The sequence below is a fragment of the Nipponia nippon genome, unplaced genomic scaffold (genome assembly GCF_047370975.1).
Source record: "Nipponia nippon isolate SJK-2023a ecotype South Korea unplaced genomic scaffold, ASM4737097v1 scaffold_1, whole genome shotgun sequence".
NCBI lineage: Eukaryota > Metazoa > Chordata > Aves > Pelecaniformes > Threskiornithidae > Nipponia > Nipponia nippon.
The window spans coordinates 56,974,567-56,994,808 of NW_028262290.1; the positions used below are offsets into that span (position 1 = coordinate 56,974,567).

The 20,242-nt window shown below is 40.7% G+C and overlaps 1 protein-coding gene across 4 annotated transcripts in view; it reads right to left on the bottom strand.

Annotated features, from left to right (window-relative positions):
• Window positions 1-631: 631 nt before the first annotated feature.
• PIEZO2 (piezo type mechanosensitive ion channel component 2) overlaps window positions 632-20,242 on the bottom strand; it is a 483,849-nt gene continuing 464,238 nt past the window's right edge. For all 4 annotated transcript variants that reach the window (XM_087756833.1, XM_087756825.1, XM_087756843.1 and 1 more), the window contains 13 exons: window positions 19,941-20,193; window positions 19,079-19,211; window positions 18,478-18,625; window positions 18,148-18,362; window positions 15,662-15,820; window positions 14,138-14,285; window positions 11,480-11,668; window positions 10,939-11,031; window positions 9,623-9,795; window positions 7,562-7,678; window positions 5,448-5,527; window positions 3,874-4,054; window positions 632-2,996 (listed from right to left, as the gene is read on the bottom strand). In XM_087756833.1, the coding sequence (XP_087612959.1) occupies window positions 2,744-2,996; window positions 3,874-4,054; window positions 5,448-5,527; window positions 7,562-7,678; window positions 9,623-9,795; window positions 10,939-11,031; window positions 11,480-11,668; window positions 14,138-14,285; window positions 15,662-15,820; window positions 18,148-18,362; window positions 18,478-18,625; window positions 19,079-19,211; window positions 19,941-20,193 (2,142 nt within the window). In that variant the 3' untranslated portion in view covers window positions 632-2,743. The remainder of the gene's footprint in view (window positions 2,997-3,873; window positions 4,055-5,447; window positions 5,528-7,561; window positions 7,679-9,622; window positions 9,796-10,938; window positions 11,032-11,479; window positions 11,669-14,137; window positions 14,286-15,661; window positions 15,821-18,147; window positions 18,363-18,477; window positions 18,626-19,078; window positions 19,212-19,940; window positions 20,194-20,242) is intronic.

Genomic DNA, 20,242 nt, shown 5'->3' on the forward strand with positions numbered 1-20,242 from the left:
TGCTGAATAGAGGGGACTAATAAATTCCCTTGACTTTCAGCTGTGCTTTTGTAAATGCAGCCCAGTATGCTGTTGGTTTTCTTTGCCTCACGGGCACGCTGCTATGTATGCAACTCCCTGGCCTGGTCCTGGCTCCTTTTATTGTAAAGCTGTTCCCTACCCACTTACCTAGTCTGAATTGCTGCATGGGGTTAGTCTGCCTCAGATGCAGGACTCTGCATTTGTCCTAGTTGAACTTCATGAAGTACCTGGCAGCAAATTTCTCCAGCATCTTGAGGTCTGCCTTGAAAGGCAGTCCTGCCCTCCCAGTAACAATTGCCCACCCCGTGCCCCAGGAGGGCAGATGACACACGTTATCACAAACCTCCCCAGACCCAGGTTTGGTGTGGTCCACAAACCTGGACCTGTCCAAGTCGTGTCCTCTAGGTTGTTAATAAAGACATTAGATGGTACTGGCCCCAATAATGATTCCCTAAAGAATGCCACTAGAAACTGGCTGCCAGTTTGACTTTATCTGGATGGGTGGGCTCAAAGGATGGTCATCAGCCATACACTTTTCACCTGTTCTGGTTAGCTATGCAGTCCATGTCACCAATTTAACTATAGGTTGTTTAAAAAAAAAATAATAAAAAAACAACAGAAGAATCCTTTTATTTTCAAAGTTTGATCAATCCATGAAAGAAAGAGCAGTACATTTCTGCAAAGCCCAAATAACTGTACAGCTCATTCTGCAGACAGATTTTTCTCACCAGAAAGGAAGTGCCTGTTAAAGAGAAGGAACCAGGAAGGGAGCCAGGACCAATTGTGGCCAACATGGTTCTGCTGGCTAGTACCTTTAGGAACACATTACACCCTTCACACTTCTCCTTCCAGTGTTGCTCTCCTTAAAATCACTGAACGCCCAGGTGAGGATCCATTTAAGTACAAAGGACATCTTAGCATCCCTGTTGGATCCTACGGCAGGGCTGCCCTGTATATTTTGATTTTAATTCACAGGTCCTATGGAAAAAATGGAGCAAAACTCTCCACTGGGGAATGCTGCCTGGCTGTATGAGCAGCCACCTTTCTATCACACTTCAGAGGAAATCAGGTTGTCTTCCAGTGAGTTCCAGTCACCAAATGATTTTATTGTTACAATATGATGAAGCGATTTTTATTTTGTGCACTTCATGGTGCTCAAAATGTTAGTTTTCACAGTATAGAATGGATGTGACAGCATTTGTCATGGAAGCACTCAGCAGAGTATGTTGCAACTTCATTTAGTTGTGCTGTTTTATGAAGTTCTGTAGTAAAATGTGCCAGCAAATTATGTTCTATTAGTTTCTTTCTGGTGATTAACTAATCATTCATATAATAAATAGCAGTTAAGTACAAGAAAGAGATTTATTTGTCACAGAGTCAGAAGAATGTCCAACTTTTCCCATTTCATGTAAAAAGGCAGAGGAAAAAATACTTCTAAAATGACTTTGCAACATGTGCTTTATTTTAAGTCATTACTGAATCAAAACTACACAGTACACCCTTTTAACATACCCTACCCACTCAATGATTTTTTTTTCTCAATGTTTTTTTAACATGGAATGAAACCTACATTGCAATTGTAAATTTTCATGCTACAATGTTCTCTAATGAGCCATTTGTGTCACTAATAATAGTAATTTAAGAAAAAGGCCATTTTTCAAGCTCATATGTATGTCTATATTTGGGAACCTAAAAAAAAAACCCATCTCGGATGTAAAAATGTGACTTGGAATATGTAAACATTTTCATATACCTGAAACACTGGAAGAAGAATATCAGCTAACAGCAAAACAACGGTTGCCTTAAATCATCGAAATGGGAAAAAGCATGTCATGGGGAGCAGAGAGAAGCACACACTATTCAGTCTTTGAAGGGTTATAAGAAATGAAGTAGCTCCTTAGGTCATTGAATTTACTTTCTTTTCTCATCTAATGGAAAGCACTAACTTTGAAGAGAATGGCCCAGCAGAACACCCCAATAATTCACCATAATTATTCTAGCCATTAGTTAACCTTGACGAAGTGTCAAGTTTCAGTTCCTTTTTTTTTTTTTTCCTGAGAAAAGTCATTGATGTTTGGTGGAAATGTCTTCTGTGACTGTACAAATAAAATAAGGCATTTAAAGAGATTGTTACTTGTTTTCTTTTTGCTAACAGAGGCTTTTCCACAGTGTCCTTTGTACATCAGAACCTCTGCTTTTCTACAAATGGGTATGGCTAGAATGTCTTCAGTTCCCACTGCGGCCCTGGGTCTTGGGTGTCCTGAAGGCTAGTCAGCGTCCCATTACTGTAGCTTGAAAGTCAGTGATGTACAACAGCATATTGCACAATCCAATCTGTATGGCTCCAGAAAGGGTTAAGAAGGTACACTGGAGTCATCTGTGGGTTTACTCCTTTCTTTTCTCTTTAAGTTGTAATGATCGCCTGGAAAATTAAATTAGCCAGACAAAGATGCAAACTTTTTGTTGATTAAATTACAAAGCAGTCCCCAGATTGTAGAGGAGTGGCACATTAAAAACAACAAATCATCCAACCTTCTTCACTGTTGATCCTTAATTTGAAAGGCAGCATGGGTTCCTAAGGCCGTAGCTTCCAGGACTCCTTCAGTGAAAAATCATTGCTACCCAACTATAAAAGGCTTAGCTCTTAAGAGAATATTGTGCTTTTTTTTCCCTTTAAAATTCAGATGAAATCAACTTGATTCGCAGTGTGTCACCAAAGAGATCAATTAGTTTTTTCCCTAGTCCACTTGATCATAGTCTCTGGTGAGCGATACAGGAATATTAGTTTGGCATACAGGTCTTCTTCTAGTTCCAGTTCTCCAGTCTCTCGCACTAGGAAAATGTCAGTACACAACTTCAAGATTCGGTCTACGTTGGGTAGCTCCTCAAACATGATGGAGTGAGAGATCCCACTGAAAAATTCACGGACGAACTTCCCTATCACCAGGACAACTGAGGCATATAGTCCCATGATGCTGAAAAGAAAGAAAGGAAAGTTCAAATCATGCCTTGAAAAAGGGTCGGCCAAGTGTGAGGGAGATCATCTACACAGCTAAGTGTAGTCTGTCAGCTGAGTGAACATTAATTTCTAATTAGGATCTTGTTTCTGCTGTGCTGCAGGATGGTCTCTTCAAAAACTAGAGAAATCTAGGAACATAAACAGCTGAGGCTGCTGACTTAAATGGTTTAACCCTAGTCGCTGATGGTCTCACATCCTGCCTGCTACAGCTTGGAAGTCACAATGGGAAATCTGACAACTGCTGGCTGCTAAAGGCAAATGATCTGTCAGGTTTCATATCTAATATTTTTTATTAAAGTATGTGTAACTGGTAACAGACTAACATTTACCTGTCCTCCCCTGATAGTCCTCCTACAAGGAGTTCTTCAAAATCATGCCAGAAGGGCATATCTCCCAGGAAGGCGCAGTCTGCTGCCTTCCTCTGTCTGTGGAGATGTATTTCATAACTGTTTCACACCCAGGGTCCTGGCTACGAGACTGGGAAGCCCGCCAAAACTGGGCAGAGTTTGGGCAGAACTTGACCTATAGCTAAACTAACATCTTTTGAATGATGTTACTTCAATAGGAAATTGGTGCAAAGGGTGATTCTGCCTTTTTTTCCACTGGAGAGCAGGTATCAAGGGTAATACTATTCCTTACAAATATGAAGCCTTCTATAGATAACATTAATAGACATGAATTTGAAAATCTCACAAAACCTCTTTTCAAAATGTTGTAATGTTCAAACACTACAACAACAAAAAAGAAATAAACCCCCCAAACCAGCAAATAAAGTTACCTCTACTTCTGTCTTATCTACATTATTTTAATTTTATGTAAAGATTCCTCCTTACCCGTAACCAGCCAAGAATCCAAGGCTTGGTGGACTGACTTTATCACTGAATATGAAGAGTTCAAGACTCTCTTCAGATGTTTTGAATCTTTTTCCAATCTGATTCAAAACCCACCACTCACGAACTCCCTCCTCAGACACATTTTTGACCAGGGAAACTGTAATGTTTTCCCATCTGCAGTCTATTGAAAAAAAGAAATGTTAATATATATACCAAGAATTGCAAAAGTCAAACTGTTTTGAGTCAGATATTTCAAACATCTGCATGATAAAATGACTGAGCAATGTAGGAATAAAGGTTCGTTACAATTCTCCTAAGACACATTTTACATTATTTCTGTACAAAAGAAGTATAACATCTAGACTTCTGTAGTTTTCCTTCTGCAAATCTCATCTGAACATGCATTAAATAAATAAAATATTTCATATCACCTACATTTTCTTCTGTACAACTGTCAAATCATTTCAATATTTTCAGGCCAAAGTGTCAAGGACAGTCAGCATGTCTGCATTTCAGGCCTCAAGAAACACATCTAACCTGGAGGGATAGTGGTCAGCTTCTATATGTCAAAGTGAAACTATCATTGTGAATCATTTATGTCTCGGTACAGAAGATGTTGTTCTCCTATCTCAAGAAAAGCATACTATGCTATTACGCATACTGATCACACAGACAGGAGGTGAACTCTGGCCCTCCTGATTTCTGGGGAACATGCATTAGCAGTGTATACATTAAAGCCCTTTTGAAGAATCTCAAATTAAGAGTTCTTTAGGACAGGACCTGACTAACGACCATGAAGCACTCGTAACTTATTGCTACTTATAGAGCTAGGTTCAGCCTCAAGAATTATTTTTCCCAATTAATCTAATCATGCTCACTGAACCTTGAACAGTAATGTACTTCACAGTACAGTAATGTACTACATAGTACTACTACTACTACGCCTGAGTGCCAAATTTAACCTCTGTCGAGCAAAGCGTTCTTAGATAAAGACTTGTTCCAACCCAACAGGTTTTTCACATGCGTGTATGTGCACATGTGTGCATGTATTCTGTATGTCTGTGAGTACCTGTATGCATTCTGATTGGGTAACAGCACTCTGAAATTCTATGATTTATCTAAACTGGATTCTTTTTAGCCAATAAGGAAGGAATAGATAAAAAAAAAAAAATCATTCAGTGTCATTATTTAAGCTGAGGAGCTACAGTTGCAGACATGCAGCGCTACTGACTGTTTGTGGTAAGGTAGCAGGGAGATGCGGAGAAGTGAAACTTGTCATCACTTCCTCAGAAAACAAGGGAAAGCAGTTCCTGAAAGCAGACTTGAAGGAAAGGAGCCGGACTTCATCCTTAGAGTCCTTACTGTTAAATACAAAGCTAAAATACATCCAGATGCATTTTCTGCCTTATACTGTCTTACCTAGTCTCTCCCCAAGCTTGCAGGCACCAGGTAGAGACCATTGTAAGTGCATTTCAGCCTGAGGTGCCCAGTAACAGCTCAGTGAATGTGCAAGTGTGAGTGCTGTGTTGCACTTCTTTCAACCATACTCTGTTTTCCATGGTCTGGACACATACCTGTCAATAGCTGCTTTATGGGTTTTGCCAGAGAATCACTAGGAGCCTTGATGTAGTATGGGTACACTGTCTCTAATGTTCTGGAAAAAAAATGAGAAAGCAAATATTTCATATTTTTATACCTCTAAAATAATTTAGAAATACCTAACAGGGCTATACACAGTTCCCAGTAATTCTTGGCTTAAGCTATGATTTTATAGTGTTCAGATGTCACATCTGAAAGCTAGCTGGATTTATTAACTATGTTCTGTCAGTACTTCAGCAGGGAGCTCCATCCATAATGTCGCCATTCACACGCTATGAATCCCACACACCTGGGGCACGTGTGTTTGCAAGGAATGTAGACTTTATATTTTGTTCCTCTTTTTAACAAAGATGCTTTTATAGTCAGCTATATAAGCAGCACAAAGAAAGGCAAGACATCACCGGTAATAAACAAGCTAGAAAAATATGTAGCTAGAAAAAAATGTGGTGAGAACAGTTATTACTTCAGAATTGCAAGATGTTTCAATAATAACACCTGGAAAGAGTGAGAATTTTTGCCAGAATCTTTCATTGGGAAATATTTTCACAGTTTGTAGGAGGATTTCACACTTAAAAAGAAAGATGTTTGTAAAAGTTCTTCCATTGGACTCAAAATCAAATCATCTTAAGTTGGACTAAATTACCAGCATCCAGAGAGAGAGACATTTTATTAAAAGCAGAGATACTGTCCTAACTTTTTCCTCAAATGACTGAAAAAATCTAGGGAAGGGGAGCTCTCAGGGAAGTCCTGTGACACTTTGCTTCATTGCATACACCAGGCTGAGGAAGAACAGAGGTGACCAGTTTAAAATCCCTCCTGATCACTCCAGCAGGCCCAAAAGATAGGTAAGATCTCAGCAGCTGAGGTGTCCCAACAGAGGTGGTGGCAGAAAGCTCCCTGCTGAAGCAGTTGAACGGCTACTAGCTGCCACCACCATTTTTCCTTTATGACAAAGTAAAAAAAAGTTTAAATCAACAATATTATTGCAACATAGGCAAATGCAGGTATATCTTCTATGTTACTGCTTGCCTCCTACAAAGAGTGAATTACAAATTAATTACCTCTTCCCACAAAAGAGCAAAATCTACCCTACTTGGCACTACACAACCTTAGGCAATACTTCCGTAGCCTCACACAGCAGAAAAGTAAAAGAGGCGTAAAATATTTTTTAAATGCAATGATCAGATGTGCAACAGCAGTCTGTTTGGATGTATGAGCATGCGTGGGTGCAGAAAAATAGCTGTGCACAGAAAAGACAAATCTCATTTCCACCTACTAACAGATATGAACCTCTCAGGGTTTTCACTATCCCAGTTGGCCTCAGCTTTAACTTTTCAACTCTTGTGGCCACAAATCAGATCAGGTGGCCTTCAGGGATGACGTGTTGGCTTAGCAATACTTAGAGACTACTGCTGTAAAGTAATCCCCAGTGAGCAGGCGGAAGAGGAAGAGCCAGACTCCTTTCAAATCTGAAAGGAGGCACCACTGCTGTTAATGCTATAAGGCTATATCCATAGAATAATGTTTGATATTCGTATGAAGAGCATGCTCTTTCTGCCTTGCGAATTTCCATTACAGGAAAAGATCTGATGTCAGAAACGACTGCAGATGTTACCCTTTGACCGCAGTGATTTAACACTTCCTTGCCAATCTAATACTATTCAGGAATAACAATGAGAAATGCAGTCTGGATGGTTATTTAGAACAAAAAAAGTCATCAATACAACATCCTCAGATCAAGTTGAACTGAAGTAACTCAAAGGAGAGTTTAACTGTGAATATGCTGTAATGAACTTGTGCTTATCCAATAAATCAAAGAAAAGTAACGAATAGCTTCACCATGCTTGTTGGTGGTATTCCAGTGTTCACGGTCGTCTCAGCCTACATTTAGAATAGGAAGTAAGCTTTTACCTTTAATGTTACTATTATGTGACTTCAATGCTGTTGGCCTCTGTGAACAAGGCTCCAAAGTTATTAGAGGGGGACAGATGGGTAGACAAATGATAGAGTTGCACAAGCCTGACCTCTTTAGGAAATTAGGTTTAAAAAGGGAAGGTTTGCATGTAAATAGGCAAAGATAATAACTTACACCTTTTCCAGTTTCTGTCCAGACATCATTGTAGCAATATCTCTTCTGGTCTTCTCTGGTAGGACAAAGGTAAGTTTATCTGATGCTATTTCGGCTTTGGCACCAAGGGTGAGATTTCTGTTGTAAGGAAAAGGGAAGACACATTGTCAACCTACAATGAGAGCATAATCTAAACACTTGTTTGCTGAATGCTAGCTGTCTAACTAGTCTAACTGCACTGACTCTAGCTATCCCAGTCTTTGCTAAAGCAAGCATTATGCTACCTGTACCTGAGATGGTGTGTTCTCCCACAGAGGATATGTAGCAGCCTTAAGGGTGTATTTTTCTAACTGACTATGCCTTTGTATGTATTACAGGACAATGATGACAGATGAATATAATTTTGCTCATTACGTCAGTCAAAACAGAATGGGAAAGGGAGCATGCCTCCTCTGACTTTAGGCAACAGGACTGTCTGTGTTACTACGCATTCTGTGCCAGGGCAGCTAGGGATGCTGCAGTCAGCTACAGCTTCCCAAAACCCCACCTCAGCCCAGCAGAAATGTGTAGCTAACAGGCTGATAGGACGCCCATGCCTCCCCTCAGTCTTCACGCCAGCTGCAGGACACAGCTGGGGCAGAATCAGCTTTCGCGCACCACCTTGTGCCATGCCCTGCGGTTGCGATGCAGCAGCTGGGTGAGGCAGCTCCTGGGCTGCTGGGGGCTGCAGAGAAACATCCCTGGCGGATGATGTGCAAAGGCAGAAAGTGTGTATGCTGCCTGAGTGACACAAAAGGCTCATCTTACAGCTGCTTGTGGTTTCCTGGCCTAGATGAAAGACAGCAGCTTCCCTTTATGGAGAAAAAGTGGAAGGTCACTGTGGTAAGTCTTCACCACTTTCAGTCATCCACGGTCACAGTGTAATCTACAGGATATAATTTGAGGGTGAAAAAGGTCTCTTTCAACTAGTGTATGAATGTTTGTAGTTATGCAAGCACATGGGCAAACTGAATAGCAGTATTAAAAATTAATATAAGGTTCAGAAATGATGGAGTGATGTAATCCACTAGCTAATACTGTATGCTTCCAGGAAAATAAAGGGGGTCAAATAAAGTTGAATTAAGGGTGCAGATTCTTTACAAGCCTATTTTTGACTGTGGAAGGACTGACCTAGCATGTTCAGAGCTCCCACAGTGATTCAGCTGACCTGCTTCTTGTGCAGTCTTTTGCTGAGAATTGCTGTAACAATCCAGTGTCTACTTCCAACAAAACAGGTAGATACTGGTGCTGCAGAGGCACTTAATTTCCATGGAGTGATGACTTAACTCCAGTTTAATCCAGCAGTCTACAGGGATCCCAGCTGGCAGACAGTAGCCAACAAACCACCTTGGTGACTGGGTGTGCTCTAGCCTGCATGGAACTACTTTATATTCTAGGCTGCCTCTTGCAAAAACTTCATTGTAAAGTAATAGTTCACTGAGGCCAAAGGAACCACAAGTAAAGAGGCAAAGGTCTCAACAAAATGGATCTGTGCCATTATTATGCTATTTGCATAACAAAGTCTCTGAGTATATGTGTATTTAAAAAATAGTTTGTGTCATTCCAGACTCCCTTAATAAGAGCACCAAGCACCTGTGTTTTTATTTCCTCATAGTTTTTCTGCCTTAACTAGGTCTAAGTATTCAGTTCCCATAAATGCTAACAAGGTTGTTGTTTGGGGCAGTTTATCTGAACATCTCCATCTGAAACTGGCTAAAATTTTCTTACTTTTCCCTCTTTCCCCTCAAGTCCCATTGAAAGCTCCAAAGTCCAACTGAAAACTCCACCCTGCCTTTTTAAATAATGTACTTGGAAGAGGCTCCACTTCTCTTTTTATTTTTTGAGAACTGCAGGCAACAAATGTTTTCCTGGGTAACAAAGGTCACTTCTCTCTGTCTCTCTCCCTCCCGCTTTCAGTTTTTTTTGCTTTGCAGTACAATAGAATTTGCTGAAAAACTAAACCAAAAATGCAGCATGGAACTGTTCTGCCGAGCGAACACTTGGCAAATGATCCATCAACCTCATAACAGCCGTGTTAATTACCTTTGAATGCTCCATGAAAGAACTACAGTGAACTCAGCTGAAAAATCCAGCAGTCCCTGTATCATTTTCTCTCTACTGGGAGGGCTGATGGTCCATAAAGAGTTTGAATTTCCCTCTAGATCTGCTAGAGTTATATCTTCTCTTCCATAGCCCTCTAGAAACTGCAAAGCAGCCTGTAGGTGCAGAAGAGGAAAAGAAAATTTCAGTGCGGTGATATTCACAAGACACAGAGCCACATTTCCCCATCAGGCAGAATTGTAAATGTTTGATTAATTGTAAGTGCAGTGGTTTGCAGAGATGGTTTTCCTCAGGTACCAACTGGGGCTTTAGATGGGAAGGGGAATAAACAAAGTATAGCCGAGCTAAGAAGGCAAAACAAAAATGTCCCTGCTGTTTCAAGAATAGTGGCCACGTAGGTCAAAGTGAGTCTGAAAGTTCATCAGGTAAACTCTGTGGTGTCTATTTAAACTTAAGTTAAAATTTTACTCTGTCTTTCTTAAGCATCTTTCTGCATAGAAAGATGTCTGCAAAGGATAAGGCAACTTGAAACTGGTAACTTCCAAAGTGGATTAAGATTACAATATTACTGCTATAATACAAGGGCTATTTGGTAGGATCTAATAGCAAAAAATGTTAATTCTTGAATGGGCTAGAAGCACGCACTTCTTTTAAAGTTATGCCTGATCAAACCCCAGTTACTTTAGGAATGCAACATCTTCTACTAATTAACAGTCTTTTTCCTGTAGAAACTTGTGATAACTTTGTGCACGTTGCACCATGAAATAGTGAGACTATGTTTAAATGTTTATGTTTTGACATTTTAATGTCAAAACTTTTCTAGGCCATACACACTTTCTTCTGACAGCACCACATCTCCTCACTGGGAGGTGAAAGCTGTGTGTGCTACAGGAAGGAGCACGGGGCTTAAAAGTGCCAACACTGTTGTGTCCCCACAGCACGTATGTTTTGGCAGTACACCAACAGTATCATGTCTCCTGAAGATTTGTGTCATTTAGAGGGGAGGTTTTTATTCAGGCGACAGGAGAGCTAGGGTTTCTTTCTTCCATGATTTTGTGCAAAGATGTCTCAATTAATAACCAATTAATAATTAATAACTTATCTCGCCATAACCCAGCCCTGTCCTGACAAATGATCTGTCTGAACCTTTACTCATGCAAACTCTCTTTTATGGAAACATCTTCCAAATGATGGCAGCATTGCTGACCACTTATAACTACACAAACAAAACTCACAAAAGGCCTCCATGGCAACTTGCACACATTTTTAAGTAATGAGGTATTCTACATTTCACTTACAGTGTTACCCCTATAGCTTCCCAGAAACGCACTGAAACCAGTCTGATTCAAATCCTTGAGCTGACTCTGTTGAGCACTCATTGTAAAAATAGGCTGGGAAAGAAAAGAACACACACTTGTCACATTTACTTCATATCAGCTGCTACATACACAGTACAGCATCCTGCGCATCACAGTCCAAGACAATTATGGCACTCAATTCAACAGGAGAAGGTTATCATCTTATTCCACTGAGAAGCAAGCTACCTCCAATTATCTTATATTTACCATGTGGACCTGTAGGCAGTTATCTGAGTGTACCTGATGCAGGATAATTTATTCAGATTCCACTGCCAGTAGGTTCTAGTTTTAACTTGCAAATGAAGATAATATTTTACATCAGTGATAAACTAACATGTTTTTAAACCCAAAAGGCATCATTTGTGGGAGCTTGCTTGATTTCTTGCATAAATCAAGTTCAATTCAATGAAGGGAATAAGAAATAGCACAAGGAAATACAGTGCAAAAACAGAGCTTGCTTTTAGTGTTTCTTCTTTTTTACCTGATAACCTCCTAGAGTTATTGTGATTGATACATCTAGAGGCTTGTTGGTGATGCCTGCAACAGATTTGATTAAAGACATGAAGAGCAGTGGGAACCAGACAATACAAATCAGCAAGACGATAATCATGCCACCCATTCCATACTTCACAACTTTCTTTTTCTTCTGGCCTCTTGGTTGGGGATATCTCTGCAAAAGCAAACAGCAACATGGTAATGTCTCTTCTATCAGAGGTACACTTGGTATGATTTGATGGGTGAATATATAGTGATCTTAAGGCTTCCCATCTTCTGTGGTAATTTGCTACCCATTGTCAGGCCAGTTATTTTGAGATTTTTTTAGCCAACCCTGCACAGACCCTGGATTTCTGGTGACAAGAGAGAAAAGTGCCGATGTCAAGTGTATGTCTGGTGTGAAAAATATTGTAAAACTCTGTGGTTTTGATTCTTCACAACCATAAAGAAGGGAAAAATTGGGTAGGGTAATTTGAATTTTTTGTCTGAATGAGTGCAAGCATGAACTCACAGGAACCAAACGTAAAATAATAGCAGCAACCATGATACAACAATTTGTTCAAAAAACTGATACTGGGAGTGTCCCATTTTCTTGTATTTGTCCTCCCAAAAAGTTTTATCTCAAAGGTCCTTAAAGCAGAATTCCTCTCATAGAGCTTGAAATGCTGCAAACTGTATTTCAGGGGGGAAAAAAAAAGTTCGCCAGCAACTGACATGCACAATCAGTAGGATTGTCTGACATTGCACTACCTCCACATTCATTTCACACCTCACATACAGTATTTCTAACAGTTGCTCACAAGCTTGATCCAATCTGTTTCTAGTGAACCCCACACCAACTGTATTTAAATAAACAGTTTTGTTGCTGTTCCTAAAGTCTTGACACTGCTGATGTAACACCCTTCCCTTTCTTAGCTTCTAAGACCAAAAGTGACTACTTTTATCCTTCTCTTTTCAAAGCAGATCACATGGCATGTCTGTTCTGTCTTGTCCATAATTCCTGCCCTCTGTTATTGGCCTCATGATTGGATACTTTAATAGCTTCACCATCCTGTAAAATGCCTTACCATCACTGTAATTTATTTTGGTGTATTCTCTTACAGGATTTAACTCCGCATAGTGTTTTGGGATCCTGTCTTTCATGCACTGCATACTGCATGTGCAAAATAAAGATGCATTGTATTGCACTCCACCTTAAACACATGCCAGGAAACTGGCTTTCAGGAAATTGTTCTTGCTTTACAACATGAATCCTTAAAGCCCTAGGAGAATATTAAATTTGTAATACAATGCGATATTTAAAACAAATTAGTTACTTTTCAAAGCAGTCATTTGTCTTGCACTACAGAATACTGTTTTCATTAAAATATCATATCAAGATCACCAGGGGTATATTACTTGTCTGTATAAGATTAGTTCAGGTACCTTTAATGATGTTACAGAACAGCTCAGAGAGCCTCTAGCAGTCAAAGTACTTAGGCATACCACTCGATGTGCGAGAGACAAGAGAGACAGAGAGAATTAAAGTACCTTGAACAACACTCATAAAGTCATGGGTAGTTATTTTGCCACATGGCATTAGCACACACATGCTAGCTTAGACGTGGAAATCTTCCCATGTCAGATCTATGCTGCATATGCAGAGTGATCCTGTTGCAGCATAAAAAAATGCAATGAGATGGGACAGCCGAAGTAGAACTGGATAATTATTTGTCTGACTCCTGAAGCCTCTGATGACACTCCATTCATGACAGAAATGGAAGTCCTACAGAAAAAGCCCATATACATGATTTGCGTGCACTTCAGCTCTGAGTTAATCTAAGTGACATACGTGGAAAGTAATTGCCATTAAGACACAGGATTATAATAAAAGTAGAAATACGTCACTAACACTTAAAAATACAGGCGTTTCATTGCAGATGTACAATTTCTGACTGGTTGGGTCACTCTTGAAAGAATGCTTAATTTCTTTTTCAAATTGGCAAAATCAGCAAGCATATGGTTGCAATCTTTATAGCGGTTATAAGGAATCCAGAATTTGCAAGTTTAATTTGAACTGAAGCTTAAATGATTTAAAGAGGCTGAAATTTCAGTCAGACAAATGGTGGGTTTATCTGGCCTGCAGTTCAGTTCTGGATGTGCGGGGACTCTCCCGAGATAAAGGAGCCAGCCGAGTTCCCTCTGTGGTTACATGAACCAGGTGTCCCTGGGACCTACACCGTGGAGGCACGAGCTCTTCCTTCTACTGACCTTTCTCTTCAGCTATGGTTTCCCTGCTACTGCAGGTTACTCCTTTAGCTGTTATGGACAAAGTAAGCCTGTGTGAATACCAGGACTTTCAACCCTGGCCTTGAAACTCAGGCATGCAATTAAGCTGGCAGGCGCATGCTTGTGGAGTTCACATTAATGGTGGAAAAATCAGCTAGGCACAAAAGAGAAGCCATTTTAAATTTCACTTGCAGTGAGTGCCAACTAACATAAAGTACCCAATAGTCTGAATATTTCTGAACACAAACACCAGGTGTATCTTCTAACAAACTGTCTTTATGGTGGATTTCCCAATTATTTAGGGACTCATGATTATTTCTCTTCATTTCTGCGTGGAGGAGAGGAGGCCTGGATCACTCATATGGGGCTTCCTTACTTTTTCTGACTCTCGCCAACACTTCAGGATGAATATATGAGCATAGATATCTTCAACACAGATCCAGCTGGAAAGACTGAGAGTGGTATCAGTCCAAACCCAGTCCATTACTGCTCTCAGCTCAGTCAAAAATGGAACCAGGCGGAACCTGAAGGGAGACCACAGCAGATAGCTCGTCAGAAATTGAGGGGATCACATTAAATGAGAACAGTAAGTGCATATATGACAAGAGGGAGAATTAAACCAATGTTAAAAGACAGTTTAATGGGAGATTTTGCAAACACAAATGCAATCATATACTGAGATTGCACGGCTAGTACTGATGTTTTGGGGGTGGTATCTGCTGCCACAGCTCATGTTCCTCTAGATCTCCTTGTCAGGCCATAAACATGCTTTTGCATCATTGTGCCCAGTAATTCCGATTGAACCACTGATGGAATGGTACAAGAGAGACTTTCTTGTATCCCCAAAGTCCTCTGACTTGGGAGAGGAGCAGAGGAACATCCTTTCCACAGGATGGTGGGAATTTGCTTTATACCTCCTTACACCAAGTGGTGCACAGCTTCTTTGCAGTAGGTGGGCGGTCCTCAGCTGCATATAGAATTAGGCGTTATGACTCAGGATTAAGCAGCAGAAGAAGGTGGGCTAACAGGAAACCAACATGCATATAGCAGCTGTTCCAAGTGCATCATTCCCTTTACTAGTCCCACACTTTTCTGCTTGGCCAGGTCACAAAGACTGTTTCATGTGAAGAAAGCTTTCTTCTGTAACTTTTCCTACTGGAATGCTACAAGCCCATAATGAAAATATTGGGAAAAGGCTGAAATTATTCCAGCTTTTCTGTGAAATACGTATATGCTTTGAACTGGCTTAATCACAACACCATGGTAACAGCATAAGTGGAGGGTGGAGTATGCCTCCTTAACACCACATTTCACTCTGAGGTGACGCTGTGCCTGTTACTTGCACTATCACTCCTAACTCCTGAAGAGTTTCAAATGTGCAGCACTTCTCAAAAGATACACAAAGGAAACATTTTTGATGCATAGCTCTTATTTCTCCTGTGTATTGTCTTTCACTTTATTGTGCTCACCTGCTAAGGTAGAGCCTGTAGACCTGCTCCAAAGATCTCTTTGGGAATTGATGCCTTACTGCTTTTTACAACTGCAGAGAAAATAACATTACCTGTTTTCTAGCACAATGTGTAGCCCCTATCTCTGTTCACAGAAGTGATTTCTTAGAAGTGTTAAAAATGTCTCTTCCATAGGGGCCTGAATGGCTGACTGGTATGTCAGGCTTCTGGATTCAGAGTGGGAGACTGATTTTTCTGAGATTTACATTCCTGAAATTGATTTTTTGTGGACTACAAGGGACATATGCCTTGTAGTCCACAGTGTGCTGTGCAAAATTTACTGTCTCGTTTCCAGAAGCCTGTGAAGAGAAGTCATGAATAACCCCAGCATCTCATGGTAACAGATCCTTATTTCACAAAAGAAAGGAGGAGGGCAGTAGGTCTAGACTTACCCTTGAAATAAGAACAGGTTGACATAGTTATAACTTTTTGTGAGGAAGTTGCCAAGAACACGAGTTGGATATCCGCAGCGTATCTGATATGCTGATAAGCCAAAATAAACACATTTCACAAAATACCAGAGCTGGGCAACTGTGTTCTGGCTAAATTTCCTGTAATGGAAAAGACAGATAAAGGAAAATGATGAGCTTTGTATCTGTGTATTACCAAATTAGCTTGAAATGGTTTGTGCTCCTGGCAGTTTCCCTTTCCTGAGATCCTGTGAAAAGCCCTTGGTTTCTGACCCCACTGCAGGGTTAAAACAGTATTTGAAAGATGCTGGATGAGAAAGTCTATAAACAGCATCTGTAGTCACCTCAGGGTCACAGGGGAGAGACTGGAAATAGGCTTCCCAAAGAGTGAGGGCTCTGGGGCAGTGCCCTCTCCCTCCAGATGCTAGGGGTGCCTTGCTGCCCAACATAGGCCAGTCTGCCCTCAGCCCCGGCAATGGCACATCCCTCTGTGAGGTGTGGGTAGACACTGCTTCTCTTGGCTTTTCAGAGGGCTGACATCTGGACTGAATCTAGGCAGCTTTAATGGATATTTGTGTTCACAGGGGCACCTCCAAGGTCATGAACTCATACAGGAATTTAAGTTGGAGTGACCTCTGAAGATCATCTTTTTCACCCTTCCTTGCTTGAATCAGGTCTAATTACACCAAATTGTTCAGGGACCTGTCCAGTTGAGTTTTGAATATCTCTGAAGATGAAGATCCCACAACCTGCCTAGGCAACCTGCTCCAGTGTTCGACTGCTGTCATGGTGAAAAGATTTTTCACCATATCTATCTGGAATTTCCCTTTTTTCCAACTTGTGGCCTCTTGTCCTATCTGAAAAGAGCTTAGCTCCTTCTCAATGCCCTCTTAATAGGTAGCTGAAGACAGCTCTTCACTTCCTTTTCTCCAGACTGAACTAACCCTGTTCCGTTAACCTCTCCTCACATGTCATGTGCTCCACCCCCCTGACCATCTTGGTAAACATGTGCCAGTCCTGACTGCAGTTCAATAGCACGGGGGAACTGCAGGAGATGCCTCATGATGGACAGGATTTGTGAGCCAGACATAGAATCATAGAATCACAGAATGCTTTGGGATGGAAGGGACCTTTAAAGGTCATCTAGTCCAACCCCCCTGCAATTGGCAGGGACATCTTCAACTAGGTCAGGTTGCTCAGAGCCCCATCCATCCTGTCCTTGAAGGTTTCCAAGGATGGGGCATCTACCACTTCTCTGGGCAACCTGTTCCAGTGTTTCACCACCCTCATCATGACATGATCCAGTATTTTCAATTACATCCTGCAAAATATTTTCATTAAGAAATTTGCAGGAGCTTCTAAAAATCAGCCTGACTTAGAAGGAATACAGGAGGTTTCAGATGCAGATTTGGGATTAACAACTTGATATAAATTTCATAAAAGCACAGAAAAAGTCAAAACGATTTTATTGCCTTTCAAGTGACCAAATCAAGCCAAAAGTTTCATATCAATTCTCAATACGCAGCAGATAGGAGATCCACTTGAAAAATGCATTTTTTTTTCAAGTTGGGGCACAATTACTGCTGCACTGAGGAAAAATAAAACATTTGTTTTTGAGAGGAAATGAGACCTTTCAGTCTGTCTTTACACTATGCACTTATTCTGTTTTTTCCCAGTAAAATAACTTGACTGTAAATGAAGTGTGATGTGCCCAGGTGACATACTCAATTTCCCTGTATAGTCAATGGACTCAGGTAAATACTTCAAGGCAATTTAAAGTCCTAAGTAAGAGGGGACTTAGCTGAGCACTAGAGATGGAACCTTAACACCTCTGCAGTGCAGACTGAGGTGATAACTGCCTTGAGCCATGCAATGAGAAATGTTAGATTTGGGGATGAACCTCGCCAGGCATGTGATACAAGATTTCACGCAGCAGGTGATCACCTCCACATGGCCTCCCAGAGCCATGTGGCAGAAGCAGGGGAGGACACCTTTTGGTCTTCAGAAAAGACACGGGCTTTAGACATTCCTCAGTCTAAGGAGATTTAAATCCACAGTTCACACATTCCAGGTAAGTGCTAAATTATAAAGTACCCTGAAAGAGACATTTTCTACTCATTCTTCTAAACCAGCGTGCAGCAGTCTTGGGAGTAGGGAACCGAATCAGAAGCCAACAATTGTCTCAGGTGAGGGCTCTAATCACTCACTTACAGGCAAGTTCTCTTTCACCTGCTTGCATTTTGGCCTATATTTCTGTACATACTTATGTAATTAATTCTTCCTCAAGCTTATGTTGGCCACAGTTCTTGCTGTGGAAATGCACTCCAACATTCTGCTTAGAGAAATGAGACCAAGAAGAAACCTGGTCATGATTCTGAAGCTTAGCTATAACCATTTCAAATTTAAATACAAACTACTTGGTAGAGCATCAGTATTCAACCCATATTGTCTGATTATAAGGGTTATACCTTTCTGTCACTCCAGGCAAGATAAAGAACATCCAGAAATGTATTCCAAAAACAAGGATGACCTGGAAGATGACCTTTCCCATGACAGTCTTTTTGAGGTACAGTGCTCTGTCTACCACCATGGTACCAAACTGAATGAGCACCATCACCAAAAATGCCTCCGGGACCTGGTCCTCTGATAATGAAGAGGTGATATCTGCTGCTGCAGAGTGTTTCTGAAAAGGAAAATATAACAGAGTGGTCAAGGAATGAGGACACTGACATGATACTTAGCATCTACAGCATGTAAATCCTACTGAGGACTGATAGATAGATGCCTCTGTGACATACCCCAAAAGCCCAAAATCCAAACACAATGATGATGAAGTCCACTGTATCTGCGAGGAACATCAGCACATACACATCAGTCACCGCACTGTAGTCTGGATGAATAAGATTGTAGAAAAACTGTCTGATGGGCACATACACCTGGAGAGTCCTAGAACAACACAGACCACAATGTGATTTAACAACACCGTAACTTGCACTGAAGAAAAGAATGGCTGGGTGTGATATGATTAATGTTTCTAAAGATATCTAAGATGTACTCTGACAGCCTTCACAGGGTTTCACTGAGACCAGTCCCTTGTTCTGATTGCTTCTAAAGCACTGTATTAGCATTTGTTCAGTAGAAATATACATAACCAACCAAGTTCACACAGGATATTTAGCTTTTTTTATCAGGCAGATGCTATTTGAACAACTGCTGATTTGTCTGATGTTCAGCTGGTGGCACTTAGCGTGAAAGCACCCGCATACAATGAACTGTAAATGTACCCATTCATCCCCTTGAATTAACAGAAGTAGTAACCTGCTGTCTTTAAAATGCTGGTTTACTGCTTTACTGTTTGGAACCTCCCCCCAAACCCACATAACTCCTCACATTGCTCACTTTTTAATTGTAAAGGCCTTAGCTTTGATCATTTGTTCTCGAAACTTTTCCATAAGAAGCTCTTTTCTAGATTTTTGCTTGATGCTTAACACACTGCTTCCTTTCTGACTGCTGTTTCGTGTACTGGTACTTCCTGAAAAAAAAAGGGAAGGAAAGAGAAGTTAATTCAAAATCAAAGTTTAAATACAAAAACTGGAAAGTAACACACCTCGAGACTTCCATCCCGTATGAGTCCCACGTTTGAAAGAAGCTTTGAAATTAATTCTTATGTTTTTTTCTAATATGATAAAATCTTGAGAGCATCCAGTAAAGGTTTAATCACTGGCAGATCAAAACTTGATTAATAAGTATAAAAACAGAAGACTAGTGATAAAGGCAAGTATTTGATTGATCTGACTCAATTGGTAATATATACATTCAGGCTAGAGTAAGCCCATCCTTTTTACAAGATGGGACAGGTAATCTGCTTCAATATACCTAATCAAAACTTTTTCTCGCTTCAAGTATCATCAAATGTAGATATGAAAAATACATATGCTTTGCATTGCCTCTAGCTGGAGATACACTGAACCAGAAAGTCTGGATCTGGGCCACACTGAGCATTCCTTTCCCAGCTTTTGGATAATGTCATTTTAAAAACATAGTGAATCACGAAGTATGGCTCTCCATTTGAACTTTAAGAAGGCTTGGACTGTTTTCAAACATGAAGATACTTTGGTTCATATCCTATTTCCTCACTGAGGAGCAGCAGCATTCAGTAGCCTCTGGGATCTCCACAGCAACTGGCACAAGGTTTCAGCAGGATGATCCTATGGGAAATGAATGTTTGCTCTTCAAATCCCAGAAATGCCATGACATTTACCTCTCTTAGATCTGTGTGAGGAGAAACTGGACCTGTGTGAAAGCTGTGATATGCTGCTAGAGCTCTTCCTCCTGATGGCAGTCTGCTGCTCGGGGAAGTGGACATGGATGGACTCCACCGATGCCGCAAGATTGACAGATTTCAAAGAGGCAGAAGAGTCTCTCCTGCCTCCTGTCAGAGAGAGCTCATCATCAGTATCCTCTTTGTTACTGGAGCTGTCCCCTTTCTCATCTTCATCCCATAATCCATGGCACTAGTAGAAAAAGAAGAGAGCATTTCAACCTTGTATTTCTGTCACAGTA